Source organism: Triticum urartu, chromosome 2A (assembly GCF_056163025.1).
Source record: "Triticum urartu cultivar PI428250 chromosome 2A, HENAU_Tu73, whole genome shotgun sequence".
NCBI classification, from domain to species: domain Eukaryota; kingdom Viridiplantae; phylum Streptophyta; class Magnoliopsida; order Poales; family Poaceae; genus Triticum; species Triticum urartu.
Genome location: NC_141874.1, coordinates 384540493 through 384553824, shown reverse-complemented (window position 1 = coordinate 384553824; position 13332 = coordinate 384540493). Strand labels below are relative to the sequence as shown.

General features: G+C 41.7%; 1 protein-coding gene across 1 annotated transcript; it reads right to left on the bottom strand.

Annotated features, from left to right (window-relative positions):
* Window positions 1-2418: 2418 nt before the first annotated feature.
* Window positions 2419-6400, bottom strand: LOC125537405 (DEAD-box ATP-dependent RNA helicase 53). Its single transcript, XM_048700713.2, has 7 exons — window positions 5966-6400; window positions 4691-4818; window positions 4191-4599; window positions 3877-3975; window positions 3564-3788; window positions 3271-3432; window positions 2419-3197 (listed from the first exon to the last, which is right to left on the bottom strand). Exons 1-7 carry the CDS (start codon window positions 6305-6307, stop codon window positions 2703-2705), a joined length of 1860 nt encoding a protein of 619 aa, XP_048556670.1. The 5' UTR covers window positions 6308-6400; the 3' UTR covers window positions 2419-2702.
* Window positions 6401-13332: the final 6932 nt, after the last annotated feature.

Genomic DNA, 13332 nt, shown 5'->3' with positions numbered 1-13332 from the left:
TACTTAATAAAACACACCCTTCCAAGTGCCAGATACAACCGGTGGTCGCTCTCTCTCAGGGATACGAGGAGGGGATCGCCGGGTAGGATTATTGCTATGTGATGTTACTTGGAGGACTTCAACCTACCCTCTTCTACCTGTTGTAAGACGAAGGTGACCAGAAGCGTAGTCTTCGATAAGACTAGCTATCCCCCTCTTATTCTGGCTTTCTGCAGTTCAGTCCACCGATATGGCCCTTTACACATTTACCCATGCATATGTAGTGTAGCTTCTTGCTTGCGAGTACTTTGGATGAGTACTCACGGTTGCTTCTCCTTCTTTCCCTCTATCCCTTCTACCTGGTTGTCGCAACCAGATGTTGGAGCCCAGGAGCCAAACGCCACCGTCGACGATGACCCCTACTACACCGGAGGTGCCTACTACTACGTGATGCCCGCTGACGACGACCAGGAGTAGTTAGGAGGATCCCCGGCAGGAGGTCTGCGCCTCTTTCGATCTGTATCCCAGTTTGTGCTAGCCTTCTTAAGGCAAACTTGTTTAACTTATGTCTGTACTCAGATATTGTTGCTTCCGCTGACTCGTCTATGATCGAGCTCTTGTATTCGAGCCCTCGAGGCCTCTGGCTTGTAATATGATGCTTGTATGACTTATTTTATTTGTAGAGTTGTGTTGTGATATCTTCCCGTGAGTCCCTGATCTTGATCGTACACGTTTGCGTGTATGATTAGTGTACGGTTAAATCGGGGGCGTCACACTTCTGTACAATGTCTAGGTATAGGATTAGTTTTTCGGATGACGATGCTTAGTCGGTGCCTATGTTGTCATCATGAATAAAAGTTTTTGGGCCATTTCCTTGTAGCCAGGTGAGGCCTTCAAGACGACGGCGGAGGTCTTGCTCGGGGGGTCATGTTTCTTCGACTTTTGTCCGCATCACGTCGGGTGTCATGGCAGAGCTAGAAGTGCTTGTGTTGCAGGTGGTTGGCATTGCGGGCCGACATCATCCGCGAGATGGTTTTGGAGCCTCTCGGTGGCGTCACCGTTCGAGACCTTCAGGGTCGCGATTCAAGCGGTGTGGACATTTGCTTCGGCTGACAACCCACAACAAGTGTAGCACCGTTCGCGGGTGGCACCTGTTCAGAGGCTCACAATGCAGCTTTGCTGATATGGCCTTCTCTTGGATTTTGCCTTAGTGGAGACTGTTTCTTCTCTCTGTCGAACACTTCATCGACAGCGGTGGTTGAAGTTTTTCAGTCAATGTATTGGCGATTGCAGGGGTGAATAAGGATTTTTCTGCAAATTTACTTTGTTGGGAGTACTTTATGTACTTTCGAAAATCCTTTTCTGAGACCGGGCTCATCTGCACCCGTGTTGAATAAAAAATCAAAACAAATACTAGAATTTTTTTAAAAAATTCCATTTTCCCCCATGGTAGAAAATTTGATGCGTGAGGTCCGCTCCAATTTTCAAATCATTTGGACAAATGAGCAACTCTCGGCAAAAAAGACAAATTTAGGGTTTGTAAAATAGTTTACTGTTCATGTACTGTTTTGATCCGATTTGTCTTTTTTGCTGAGAGCTACTCACATGTCCAAATGAGCTATAATTTGGAGCGAACCTCACGCAATAAATTTTTTACCATGGAAAAAAATTAGATTTTTTTAGATTTTTCTAGTATTTTTTGTGAATTTTTTTCTGATCGGGTGCAGATGAGTCTGGGCACCGAATCGCTGCACGTCCTATCTCTTTGCATTTCTCAGCAAGATGCTACATTTGCTGTAATTTTGTTGATATTATTGATATAAATTTAGTATTTCTCCTAGAAGAAAACTTGCGTTGCATCATCCACCCACCTAAATTCAACTCTGGATGATTAGGATGTTGATCTTTGTGTTGTGTTGTAACAGTGCACGTGGTGTTCTGTGTTTTCTATCTTCCTGTTTTCGGCAAGATGTATTGTACCTCGGCACTTAAGATTTTCGATCATATTTTCCTTATAAACTGGATCAAACTCTTTTTGAAATGAAATCATATCCCAATGGAAATTTCTCCTCTGTCCAAACAGTTCCAATGTAGAAAAAAGATACTCCCTCAGAGCTTTGGATATGGTAATATGGACTATATACGGATTGAAATAAGTGAACAAACACGGTAAAACATATCTATATGCATCCAATCAAGATAAGTGTTAGAACATCTTATATTTGTAAACCAAGGGAGTAAATATAATGCCCCTCAAATCAAGCTGTACAAACAGCAAAGATCAGATAAGATGACAGTGTTTCCTACAAAGAATGTGCAGCAAACTCAAATACTCTCTCTATATCGAAATATAAGATGCTTTTTGACACTACCATAATGTCAAAAAACGTCTTATATTTTGATACGGAGGGAGTATAAACTAACTTTTAGAGACCTGCCTGAGCCTGACCAAACATTTCAGGGAAATGGCGCCCAGCCCAAACTTTCATGAGGGGCACAAGATGAGTTTTTCCCCACGAAATACAACGAGCACCAGGCGCATGCATCGCAATTATTCTGTCCTAAAAACATCACAAATATTCACAAAGCATACATCTTCTCAAACAACCCAAGATACAAAACAAATTACACAGAGAGATTGGTGAACTCATTCATGCAAGAAAAACACGAGTGGTCGAAAGGCTCATCGGAGCTGTACACAGTTAAATCCTCTGATCCATTGGTTAATCCTTAATGCTGCCTGGTCTGCCGAAATCAGAGGTGCCAAAACCATTGGAGCTTCTGCCATACCGTGAAGGGTCTGAATCATCGGATCTCCTGGGGAACCGACCACTTCTGCTGTTGCCTTCTTCAAACTCGCCAAATCCACCCGGGCGATTGAAGCTAGACCTGCCAAAACCATCAGAAGGTTGAGGACCTCGCCAAGAATCTCCAAACCCGCTGGACCTGCCAAAGCCATTGGAAGGTTGAGAAGGTCGTCGAGAATCCCCGAACCCGCCACGGTATCTTGAACCCGCATCCCTGGACCACCCAGTACGATTAGGGGTACCGCCAAAGCTGTCAAAATCACCAAAGCCACGGGAGTGGCGTTCGCCAAAGCCACCGCCGTGGCTGAAAGAGGAACCACCACTTCTTCTGGTTCCAACTGATCTAGAGCGAGTGTCTCTCATAACATTAAACAGGTCTGCAGCTTCATCTGTAGCTGCAACCTTGGGAAGCTACACACCACAAAAAGAAATCAGCCAATGAGTTAATATTTCACATCAGTACTAACATGAAACCATGGTTTACCTCTGTGAACCTGCATCCTATATCCTGCTCGATGACCTTTACAGTTCTACTTTGTTCATATGTGTACATTAGAATGGCAATGCCTTTCTTCCCTGCCCGTGCAGTTCGTCCAGATCTGTGAACAAATAACTCTGACGAGTTTGGGATTTCGTAGTGTACCACCTGAAAGATAGCAACATGATATTCCAAGTTATGCTAACATGCACATCAAACGCCCAGAGCAATCATATTTTTGGGTGTCGAAGAGGTTCTTGTGCTGTTCATATCCATAGGGAATATCTCAAGCCACTTACTAGATCAACATTGGGTATGTCTAATCCACGGGCTGCAACATCAGTTGCTACAAGGATGTTAAAGCGGCCATCTCGAAATCCTGAGAGTGTCCTTTCTCTCTGATTTTGTGAGATATCTCCATGCAGCGCCTGACATGCATAACTCCTGCCCATGGCATATGCCAATCTATCTGCTTCTCGTTTAGTTTGAGTAAATATAATGCACTTCCCACCATCAGCATGCTCCTACAGAAAAGTGAAAAGGAAGCAGTATTACGTAGAGTTGCTGACAATGCCAACCATAAAACACACATACAGTCAGGAGAATGCTCACTTTAATCAATGGACCAAGAATCGAGGACTTCCCATAGTTCTCAGATACAATTGAATAAAGAGAGATTCCTTCAGGTAATTTCTGTTCTGAGTCACCAACCTGAGAAAAAACATAATTGCCAAATAATTCCCCTAAAATTCTAACCCAGATGCTAAACTGACGAAGAAAAGCAAATGAAGAACAAAATATACTAATATACACATGTACTGATGTGCATAATATATAAACTAGCAAGGGATTCATGCAAAATGTAGGATAATTCCCAGCACAAAGATTAAAGGTCTTATAGCAAATAAGAAAAAAAAGTCACTCACAAGGTCAATTATGACTGGATCTTTTAAGTACTGGTTTGTAAGTTTTCTGATCCAACTAGGCATTGTTGCAGAGAACAGCATACTTTGTCGGTTTTGTGGCAGCTTCTCCATGATCACCTCAACAGCTTCATCAAAACCCACAGCCAGCATCTGATCAGCTTCATCCAGAACCACAAATTGGATTTCTGATAAGTTTAGAACACCTCTTCTCAAAAGATCAATAACACGCCCTGGAGTTCCAACCACAACGTCAACACCATAATTAAGAGTTCTCATTTGCTGACTGATGGGAACACCTCCATACACACAAAGAGTGTCTAATGGAGCAGATTCCTTAAATTCCTTCTCAACTTGTCGAGCGAGTTCTCGAGTAGGTGCCAAGATGATGGCTAAAGGATTTCTACCACTTCTGCATGCAGCAGACTATACAATTGTTACCATAAATCATATATGTGCAGTAGCTAGATAAGAACAGTTCTAAAGTAGAAAGAGAACCTTACCCATTCTTTTCATTGTGACGAAGAATCCTGTCCATGATAGGAATGCCAAAAGCCAAGGTTTTTCCAGTTCCAGTTCGAGCACGGCCAATCATGTCTTTACCTTGCATTGCTGGTTCAAGAACAGCTCTCTGCACAGAAGCACAGGGTAAAACCATCACTGTAGCAACAGAAGAACTAGGCTAGCATAGCAAAACAATGTAAATAATAGCATCTTGCCAATTGACATGACACAGATAAATAGGTATGCACATGAAGCTCATCGAAATCCTAATCTTGCACATTACCTAGTGATGTCAATATGTCATGAGAGATCTTTCAAATTTATTGTTCATTTGTTCACAGGAAATAACATTAATTTTCCTTGTAAAGATGGCACATTTGTTCTTCTGAGAAATAACAAGGTTGATCCTGTACCGTTTGCCACAGTAACTGGTCAACCAGCAGATGCAATACAAGGCCACATTGCCGACGGATCCAGAAATAAGGACAGCAAGGCAAACTAGCAAGCTTGCTCTACATGGTCATATTAGTCATATCAAATTCGGTATGGAGTTTTATTTTCCTTCTTTGAAGCAATTTTTTCCTCTTCCATAATAATCATATGGATTTTTTTTTGGGGGGGGGGGGGGGGGGGGGGGTAAAACTAGAGGAACTTAGTACTCCCTCTGTCCGAAAAAGCTTGTCCCCCAAATGGATGTATCTAGCACCAAGTTAGTGCTAGATGTACCATTTGAGGGACAAGCTTGGGACAAGTTTTTTTGGACGGAGGGAGTATTCAGTGAGTCATCAGGCAGCCATATAAAACTGCTGCTGCATTAGCTATGCACCAAATAGTTCTGACCACATTCCACGGGTACTTGCAAAATTCAGTGATTTGTGATTTCCTTTCTTATTTGTCAATATTGTGAAGCTACATGTCTAAGAGAAAAAACATGGTTGGAATCAATAGACCACTTGCTAAATTATCATAGCAGCACTGTTCAACAAATTTTAACCCGTCAGTTCGAAGCAACATTTCAGCGGATTTGTTGCCGACGTGAAGCTAAACCTCCTCTTGTGTCCATGTTTGCAAATAATTGAGTACGACGCAAAGTAAACCAGCGCACATCATACAAATGGCGAACCAGCTTGCTAAATGGAATTCAACTGAAAAATATCACGAACAACTGGGAGCATCATGACTCGTATCTAATGATTCCACGAGCTGCAGAACAGACGCAATTAAGCAAAACACTGGGACTGAAGCTTCGAATTCTAATGCGCAAAAGGCGCTACCTGGATGGGGAAGAGCCTGGTGATGCCCCGCGTGGCGAGTCTCTCCACGATCCGCGGCGAGATCCCCAGCCTCGCGACCTCCAGCCCGTCATCCCCCGCTGCCGCGCCGGACTCCGAGACCGTCCCGGGCCACGGAGCGGGGGTAGTGGACCTGAACCCCAGGGGTCCCGGAGAGGCGTGGAACGCTCGCTGCCTCGGTGGCTCCAGCGGCTGCGGCGCGGGGAGGCGACATGGCTGGGGAGAGCCGGCCGGCGGAGGAGAGAGAAGCGCCGAGAGGAGCGCTCTCTGCGGACGCGCCGGCGAAGAGGAGGCAGAGAGCGCGCGGCGGAGCAGCGAGTTCATGGCGACGGTTAAGATGAGACGTCCTCGTGCTGGTGTTGGAAGGTGGAGCCGAGACCTCGGAACACTTTTTTTGCGAGGGACGGAGGACGACGACGGTATCTTCTCTTTTTTTTCCCTGGTCTAGGCCGTGAATTGGACTGGGCTGTAAGATCAGCACGCTAGCGGATCGGCCCAGAATGTGGTCGATATCTTTTTCCAAGGTCCGTTCCTAAATACAAGTCTTTAAAGGATTCTAAAAATATATAAGTCTTTTAATAGATACTAGCACATATGCCCGTGCGTTGCAACGGGAGATATATTTTTTCAAGAAGCAACGAGAGAGATGAATTATGTGTTCACCAAAAACAGTATTCATAGTGGTGGGACGACAGAGCGAGGAGTTGTGGTCTTCTCGCGAGTCATGTTTGTCCCGCGAGATCTTGATAGTGGTGGCTTTAGTCGGCATGACGGCGACCACCCAACTCGTGTTTTTTTATCTTCAGGTTCACCTTTGTGTCAAGGTTGTGGCTGTCTCATTTGGTAGCTGCGCAGCGACCTTCGGGGCACGCTTGCTTCGACTACTCTCTCCTACGATAATGTAACCATATTGATTACTAATTGCAACGCATAAATCCCATTTTATTAGCATAATCCACACATAACCAGGCAGCCCCTTCTTTATCAGGGTTTATTATCTTTAATATTTCAACACTCACATGCCCCACAGATCTTCTTAATTAGAGTCAAACCGGCATATTCTCTTTTATTGGCACGTACCCATAATATATTTCAATTATAGCCAACAAGCATATTCTCTTTTATCGTCAAATAGCGCGGGGGATATACAACAGTTCATATCTGGACCCACCCATTGGCAGGCACCAAAAAGACCTATGTTTGTAAGGCACGATATAAATTTAAAAAAATGACGTGTTGAAAGATCGAATTCACGACCTCAAAAAATCAACCACAGGCTGCTAGCCACTCGAATAATGGGTCCTGCTAACCAATGTCCAGCCCGAATGTTTAAGAATATGCTATAGCGTCAGATTAAAAACAATTTTTGTTTCTGAATTTTTCCGAAAATAAATTAATATTTATGAATTGCCGAATATTTTTGGAAACATGAACAATTTTTGAAACCCCGGACAATTTTAAAAAATACGAACCAATTTCTTGAAAATTTTGTTCATTTTTGGAAAAAGATGACATTGTTTGAAATAGGTAGATTTAAAAAAAATGTTTTTTAACAACATGAACCTTTTGAAAAAACACGAACATTTGTTGAATGTGTGAACATGTTTTGAACATTTAGAACAAGTTTAGAAAATGTGTTTTTTAACCACGAACATTATTTTGAATTTGTGAACATTTCACTAAAACAAGAATATTTTTAAAATCTGGAATATTTTTTAAAATGCAACTTATTGAAAATCTTGATTTATTTAGTAATACACAAACATTTTTTAAAAAATGGGACCATTTTTTAATTTTGAACACATTTTGGAATGGGAACTAAAAATTATAGTTTTGAACATTTTACAAGACAGGAACAAAAATTTAAAATTCTGATGTTTTAAAATATATGAAAAAAAGAATTTTTGAAAGATTTTTTTAAGATTTTAATTTACAAGAAAAGTGAAAATAGTCTAAAATTGGAAGTGGAAAATAATCAGTAGATAAAAAGAGAGAGGAAAAGGAAAAATAGAAACAGAACATAGAAAGAAAGAAAATGGGCCGGCCCAGTTTTGGGCGCCTAGTGCGAAGATCTGACTATTTGACGCTGTGCATGGAAAATAGGCTTCCACAACTGTCTGGGCAGATAAATAAGTGGGCTGGCTTCGCAGGACCATAGCGCGCCCGGCCAATGTATGTAAATTGTTGTTTCTTTTCTAGCATAATGAATGCACACAAATTTAGTACCACCTCGGATAGAAAAAAAAACTTTATATTGGTGAACGGATGAAAAAATTGAAGAAATGCACCTTGTTGTATTAGTAGGTATAGATATAGATTACATACGGAGCAAAACGAGTGAGTCTACACTCTAAATAATGTCTATATATATTCGTATGTAGTCTATGTTAAAATCTTTTGAAAAGACTTATATTTAGGAACGGAGGGAGTGGAACTTGAGGCTCCCTAAATAAACATATTTTATTTAGATTAAGGGGAAATGTTACATTAATGAGTTTTTTGTGTTGCATGTTGTCAAACCGGAAAGTATCTATGGCTAGTATGTTGTATCTAAGAATATTTGATAGTAGATATATCACTTTTTAGGTAGTATGAACTCCCTTCGATCCAAATAAGTGTCATAGTTTTGAATTACTATTTTATAGTATTTTTTATACTACAAATAGGAATATATTTTTAAAATATATTAAAAATTTGTGGACTCACATGCAATGTTTTCATATAGCTCACTTTAAAAATCTTAAACCTGGTATATGAACATATTTAGGATGATAAAGTAGTATATATACTACCACCGTACCACATCATAGTATATTCGAAATTTACTTGATTTAGTTTTCACATCGTCTTATTTTCTAGTCTAAGGTTTCCTGTACTATTGGCAGAACTTATACTACTAGTATTTATTAGCTCTTGATGTTACCTCATTTTACCCTATGCTGCTCTTAAACCAGCTGTGAATTAGAAACCATGATTAAGTCTTATGATATTGATAGCGACTGTTGGTACTTTAAATGATATATGGCTCATCAGAACTTAACATTCACCTATTTTGATGCATGGCTGTACGGGCTAAGATTTTAGTTTAACGCAGCTACTCGATCGTGTGCCCTGCAGAAATGTGGATGCAATCTGCTTGTGCCTTGCAGGCATAAAAACACTTGCTTGTCATGAGTGTGTCTCAGTTATCAGCATTGTTAACTACTGGATTACTCTTGTTTGTTTGATTAAACAACACTGGAATTGACATTATCTCACGGTTCCTGCATCAGTTAATGGCGATTGGACATCTTAAATATCTGGTGGTTAACTTGGGCGTACAAACTAAGAGGGTTCTGGAAGCTGTGCGTACCTGCAAGAAAGTTGTTTATATGATGCACGATGATCCCAACAAAAGGTTTTGCTATGTGGGAGGAAGGCTTAGACGACCTTACGAGGTCTGTTGCTGTGTACAAAAACATTATTGATGGCATTGCTAAGGCAAATGCTAGCATTAAGGGGTCTCGAGTGGATGTTGTGCTGAAAGAGGGGGTGTTTTCTGACGTGATGGACGGTTATGATAGGACCATGAGAGCGGTAAGTGGAGGACTTCCTCACAACCTCGAGGTAAAGGTGTTACAATCTGGTCTTGTTTTGCTCAACTCGAATGTTTGTGACGCATACATACTAAGTTTTCTCTGTGTTCTTTTCTCAAGGGGTGATATGAAGAAGCTTTCAAGGGGTGACAAGGAGCTCAAGACCATTCGGATGATTAACAAGGGGCTTGTCACTCTTACACTGGGCGAGCTATCTCTGCTACTTCTCCGAGCGCTCATAGGGATGTAGTACGAGCTGTCACTTTCAGTCTTTTTTTTCAAAAAGGACGATGACCCCGGCCTCTGCATCTGGGAGATGCATATTAAAAGTGCAACTATCCCTGGGTGGTTTTGGTAATTCCTAACAACATATAGCTCATTGGACTAATGCTCTTTCAAGATGATCATTTCAGAAAATTCAATGATTGGCATGACATGGACTAGGAATGTGGACCCCTCAAAATGCTAAGGACACATATTGGCAAAAACTCAAGACTCTAAATTTTCATTTTAGTGATCCAAGATCACATTGAGTCCATAGGAAAAGCCAATACTATCAGAGGGGGATGAGGTGTTGCTTAATGGCTTACTTGCTCAAAATGCTTAGTGATATGCTTCAAAAGCCCTCAACTACTTTCTCATATCCACATACGTCCCAAACCAAAAGTCCAACTCGGCCCCACCGATTTGATCTATCCGGCACCACCGAGTTCATTTGACATAGCCATAGCCAGAAACCCTAATCAGTTCGGTCTCATCGATAGGGATCTCGGTCTCTTCGAGATGGGATTGCAAACTCTCTGTTTCCCTTTGTAACATTTCGGTCTAACCGAGATGAGCGATCGGTCCCACCGAGTTCGCAACGCAAACTCTCTGTTTCCTTTTCGTAACGTTTCGATCTCATCGAAATGAGCGATCGGTCCCACCGAGTTTGCCTGACCAACTCTCTGTTTGCCTATTATAGAAATCGGTCTCATCAAGATTATGTTATGCCCTAACCCTAATGAAATCGGTCCCACCGAGTTGACATGTCGGTCCCACCGAAAAGCCTAACGTTCACATTTTGAACTGAATCGGTTTGACCGAGTTTGAGTACTCAGTCCCACCGAGTTTGGTAAATTGTGTGTAATGGTTAGATTTTATGAGGAGGCTATATATACCCCTCCACCCTTCCTCCATTCATAGAGAGAGCTATTAGAACGTGCCTACACTTCCAGCATACATTCTCTGAGAGAGAACCACCTACTCATGTGTTGAGACCAAGATATTCCAATCCAACCACAAGAATCTTGATCTCTAGCCTTCCCCAAGTTGCTTTCCACTCAAATCATCTTTCCACCAAATCCAAATATGTGAGAGAGAGTTGAGTGTTGGGGAGTCTATCATTTGAAGCACAAGAGCAAGGAGTTCATCATCAACACCCCATCTATTACCCTTTGGAGAGTGGTGTCTCCTAGATTGGTTAGGTGTCACTTGGGAGCCTCCGTCAAAATTGTGGAGTTGAACCAAGGAGTTTGTAAGTGCAAGGAGATCGCCTACTTCATGAAGATCTACCCAAGTGAGGCAAGTCCTTCGTGGGCGATGGCCATGGTGGGATAGACAAGGTTGCTTCTTCGTGGACCCTTCGTGGGTGGAGCCCTCCGTGGACTCGCACAACCGTTACCCTTCGTGGGTTGAAGTCTCCATCAACGTGGATGTACGATAGCACCACCTATTGTAACCACGCCAAAAATCTCCGTGTCTACATTGTGTTTGCTCCCTCCAAACTCCTCCCCTTTACCTTCATATGTAATGATTTACATTCCGCTGCTATACTCTTAGATTTGCATGTGTAGGCTGATTGCTTGACTTGTGCTAAGTTGCTAAAATCTACCAAGACTTAAAATTGGGAAAAGGCTAGATTTTTATTTGGTCAAGTAGTCTAATCACCCCCTCTAGACATACTTTCGATCCTACAAGTGGTATCAGAGCTTTGGTCTCCATTTGCTTTGATTTCCATGGCTTTGGTGATCATAGCCTTGGTTTCACAACCTAGGAGAGTATGGCGTCTAGCGAGGGAAATTACCACCGTAGAGGTCCTTACTTTGATGGTACTAATTTTGCTAGTTGGAAGCATAAGATGAAAATGCATATTCTTGGACATAACCCCGCCATTTGGGCTATTGTGTGTATTGGCTTGCAAGGTGAATTCTTTGATGGGAGAGAACCAAATCGTGAAGCTACCGCGGAAGAGTTGAGGATGCTACAATAAAATGCTCAAGCTTGCGATATCCTCTTCAACAGATTGTGCCCCGAAGGATTCAACAAATGCAAAGGAAATTTGGGATATTTTGATTGATATGCACGAAGGTACCGACTCCGTCAAGGAATCCATATTGGATGTGCTTCAAAGTCAGCTTGACAAGTTCAAAATGAAGGATGGTGAAGGTGTCGCTGAAGTGTACTCTAGGCTTGCTCTCATCATAAATGAGATTACCGGCTTAGGAAGTGAAGAGATGACCGACAGATTCATCATCAAGAAGATCCTAAGAGCCTTGGATGGAAAATATGATACCGTGTGCACATTGATCCAAATGATGCCCAATTACAAAGATCTCAAGCCAATGGAAGTCAATGGAAGAATTGTTACTCATGAGATGTCACTTAAGGATAAAGAGGAGCTTCACAACAAGTCAAGTGGTGCTTACAAAGCCTCATGTGATGCTCCTACATCATCAAGTGAGAAACAAGCCTTCAATGAGGAATTGAGCCTAATGGTGAAGAACTTTAACAAGTTCTACAAGATTAGAAGCAAAGAAAGAAGTTTCAAGTCAAGGTCCTACAATGACAAAAGATCTTCGAGTCGTGAGCGTAATTGCTACAATTGTGGAAGACCCGGACACTACTCAAATGAGTGTACGGCTCCGTACAAAAGAAGAGAAGACTCACCTAAAAGAAGAAGTAGAAGAGAAGAATCACCTCCAAGAGAGAGGAGTAGAGATGATCGTTATGAACGAAGAACCTCTCGCATAAGCAAGGATTCAGAAAGGAAGGAAAAGTCATCAAGGAGCTACACAAAACGAAGACATCAAGCTCACTTTGGTGAATGGGTATCCGGCTCCGACTTCGACCATCACTCCGAGAGAAGTTATCACTCTGACTCCGAATATACTCAAGATGAAGGTGTTGCCGGTCTAGCACTTGTGTCGACCAACTCCTACGACATATTTGACTCACCAAATGAAGGAATTGGAAGATGCTTCATGGCTAAAGTCCTAAAGGTATCACATCCCGAGTATGTTGATTTCAATAGTGATGAAGATGATTTGCTAGGTGATGATGATTTACTTGTTGACAACTCTAATGATGAAAACTATGATGAACTTGATATTAATCATGGTCATCAAGATAAAATGAATGATGATGATAAGAAGGAGATTGAGCATCTAACTAAAGAACTAAACACTCTTAAGTTAGCTCATGAAACTACCTTGGAAGATCATCGAGAACTTTTAAAGACTCATGAGAAGCTATGCTTTGAAAAGCCCAACCTTGAGCAAGAGCATGGGTTCTTAAAGGCAATCAATGATGATCTTCGTAAGAAAAGTTCTTCTTACATTGCCAAGTGTTTACTCTTGTCTACTTACATGCCACAAGTAAAATCTAGTAACAAGAGTAAGAAAGATTCTTCATCTAGTAGTAACAATAATCATGTTAAATCCAATATTGTTGCTTCTAGTAGTTCTCTTGATTCCACTAATGATTCTCTTATCCAAGTTACACTTGAGCAAGAAA

Coding starts and splice junctions, on each gene's coding strand:
- LOC125537405 (XM_048700713.2), bottom strand. CDS start 6,307: ATGAACTCGCTGCTCCGCCGCGCGCTCTCTGCCTCCTCTTCGCCGGCG. Junction 3,976..4,190: donor ATCCAGTCATAATTGACCTT/GTGAGTGACTTT, acceptor GTTTTTTCTCAG/GTTGGTGACTCAGAACAGAA. Junction 3,433..3,563: donor ACATACCCAATGTTGATCTA/GTAAGTGGCTTG, acceptor GCTATCTTTCAG/GTGGTACACTACGAAATCCC.